The following is a 2,740-nucleotide window of genomic DNA, read 5'->3' as shown; positions in this document are numbered from 1 at the left end:
CCTGCTGATGGCTCCAAACAAATAACTTGATGTTCTCTGGCAAATTTTTCTTTAATGTGAAACTTGCTCTTTTCCCTAGTTCGAATTGATGGTGTCTAACCATCCAGAAGCTTCCATAAACAAGCTCTGTAGCTTAAGTTGTAGCATACACATTTGGGTTTTTGAATGATTAGGATTTTTCTCCTCTTGACTCACTGTCTTATCTTTCCTGGACAGACTATATGCAGTAAGGTAGACTGTTTTTTTTTCTCTTCACATTTACAGAATATGCATCATTTCACTGAATTTTATCAGGTTACTGCTTAATGAGAATCTCAAATATCTCTTGTTATCTTCTTGCTTAGCTATGATAGGCACTTGATATATCTTCAATGTTTTTGAATCACATGGCTTCAAATTCTCTTCAGTAACCACATCTGTTACCTTAAATACCTTCTTTGTGATGAGATGGTTTGATGCCAGCTAGGTTACTGCAGTTAATACTGTTAGATTTGGTACCTTCCTGCACAGCAGCTGCTTTAAATTTGAATGGAGTCTTTATTGCAACCAGTAAGCTGATAGTTGTTCTAATCTGCTGAAATATTTGCAAAGATCTATCTTTTGGTGTCTCTATATTTAGTTCATGTTCTTTTGCTGAGTTTGCTTCTTGTCCCTGAAAAATAAAGTGCTTTTTGTTTATTACCTATATTTACACATCACAGAGTTTATCTAGCAACCTGGAACAAAACCGTGTTATGGCAAAACAGTGTGCAAAGGACCAGAATAGAAACATATTACAGCTTTCATGTTTTAGTGTTTATTAGGAACCTTTAAATAAATAGGCAGTTTTATCATTTACAAACAGCTCATTTTGGTTAGTTGTGATCATAATTCAGTGTGACAAAAAATGAGTTATAAACACAATATCCATAACTTTTTCTTATATCAAATGTAACTGAAAATTCTCCTAAAGGTTGTTCCTGTTTACTAAGTGTAGGAAAGGACACTTTTATAAATGCAATGTGTCCTTCCAGTAATTGACAATAGATTATTGTTCCTTACAGAATTGAGGGTACTTAAAGGTTGTTAAATAGTCTCATGTATATTTCCAAAAACTTTGGTGCAGTAGCAAATAAGTTGAACTTGAACTTTTCACACAGAATGGGGAAGTTCTCACATTTTTAATCGTGGGATTTTTTTTTTTTTTTAAAATATACTGTTAGTTTAGTTCTAAATCTGTGATTCTTCTTGTAGTTTGTCTTTTATTACTGTGAACCATTTATAGATGTGTTGGTGCCACAGAAACCTGTGGAAGTGATAGGATGAGTTAAATATAAAGCAGTACTTTATAGAAGTGTGTGGTAGCAAATGAGGATATGTTTTTCAAAGACAGTGCCCTTTTAAAACTGCAGGATCATTTTCCTGTGGCAATATTGTCAATATCAGAAGTCAAACTAGCTCGTTGTTTGCTTTATGTTATTTTACATTTTCTCTAAAAATACTGTGTTTCAGAGCAATTCATGATGTTAAAGCCACAGACATGGGAATGAGCAAAGTGAGATTCAAGGCAGAAGTAGACTTTGATGGACGTGTTGTTACTCGGTCTTACCTGGAGAAACAAGACATTGAACAGCTGCTACAAGTATGTTTAAAAAAATGATACCTTAACTGCCAGTGTTTGATATTTGCTTTCCAATTTCAAGTATGTCTAAACCCAAGATTTGCTAGTAGGTGATACATATTTCAGTTCTTCATTTTGAATGGTTCCAGGTGTTCTTTGTGTTAGTGTGTTAAATGTCTGTACACAGAACCATATTATGTGTTGCTGAAACAGAGTCACTTTTGGGCTGAGTAGGGCCTGGGTGGGAGGAGGGCAGATTTGTACAAATTTTTTGTGAGAAAATACCTCATTCAGCTGGCATTGCTGTCAACATTACTCTTTCTACACTCAGGAAATATTTGTTGAAATGCTGTCATTCAGATTATCTCATTTCTTCTTTGTGTTAGGCTTGCCACAATTGTAGTCATAGGTTATTGTTGCTGAGATATATTTTAGGCTTGCTGATTTACATTATTCCTCTTCAGTTTTAGTGGGGAGGAGAAAGAAATTAATGTCATGTTGTACTTGTTTACACAAGAAGAATTAGCTATTTAATAATTACTATGTCTGTTTGCCATAACTTATTTATCCTAAACATACTGTAGCTCTATTGCCTAAACTATGGCTGAGGTACTACAGGGCACATGGCTTGGTGTGAGAGGGACTTTCAAGGAAAGCTTGTGGCTTTAAACTGAAAGATGATGGATTTAAATTAGATATAAGAAAAATATCCTTTACTGTGAGAGTGGTGAGACACTGGAACAGGTTGCTTAGAGAAGTTGTGGATGCTCCATCCCTGGAAGTGTTCAAGGCCGGGTTGGATGGGGCTTGGAGTAAGCTGGGCTGGTGGAAAGTGTCCCTGCCCATGGCAGGGGAGTTGAAACTAGGTGATCTTTAAGGTCCCTTCCAACCCAAACCATTCTGTGATTCTATGACAATACTGTAATACCTGCTTTGATGCTGCTGCTGTCTGACCTTTGTGGAGGGTGCAGTATAACATCCTGTCTTCCATAATCTCATTCCTTAGGTTTCATGTGCTGTGGGTCTCCTAGTCTGAGCTCCAGTCATCTCTCTGCAAGTTTTTGATACTATGGAGGAGCTGTATTTACAGCAGCATTTGTAGCAATCCTTGTGGATTTTCAGATGAGTTGGTTATGTGAT

General features: G+C 36.4%; 1 protein-coding gene across 1 annotated transcript in view; it reads left to right on the top strand.

The window, feature by feature from the left end:
* SLC30A9 (solute carrier family 30 (zinc transporter), member 9) overlaps positions 1-2,740 on the top strand; it is a 20,164-nt gene that overhangs the window by 14,972 nt on the left and 2,452 nt on the right. Inside the window, exon 15 of the mRNA XM_009072135.1 lies at positions 1,492-1,621. Coding sequence (XP_009070383.1) covers positions 1,492-1,621 — 130 coding nt within the window. The remainder of the gene's footprint in view (positions 1-1,491; positions 1,622-2,740) is intronic.

This window comes from Acanthisitta chloris, unplaced genomic scaffold, assembly GCF_000695815.1.
Source record: "Acanthisitta chloris isolate BGI_N310 unplaced genomic scaffold, ASM69581v1 scaffold6543, whole genome shotgun sequence".
Taxonomy (NCBI): domain Eukaryota; kingdom Metazoa; phylum Chordata; class Aves; order Passeriformes; family Acanthisittidae; genus Acanthisitta; species Acanthisitta chloris.
The sequence above is the reverse complement of the archived record's forward strand: the minus strand, read 5'-3'. Positions and strand labels throughout refer to the sequence as shown.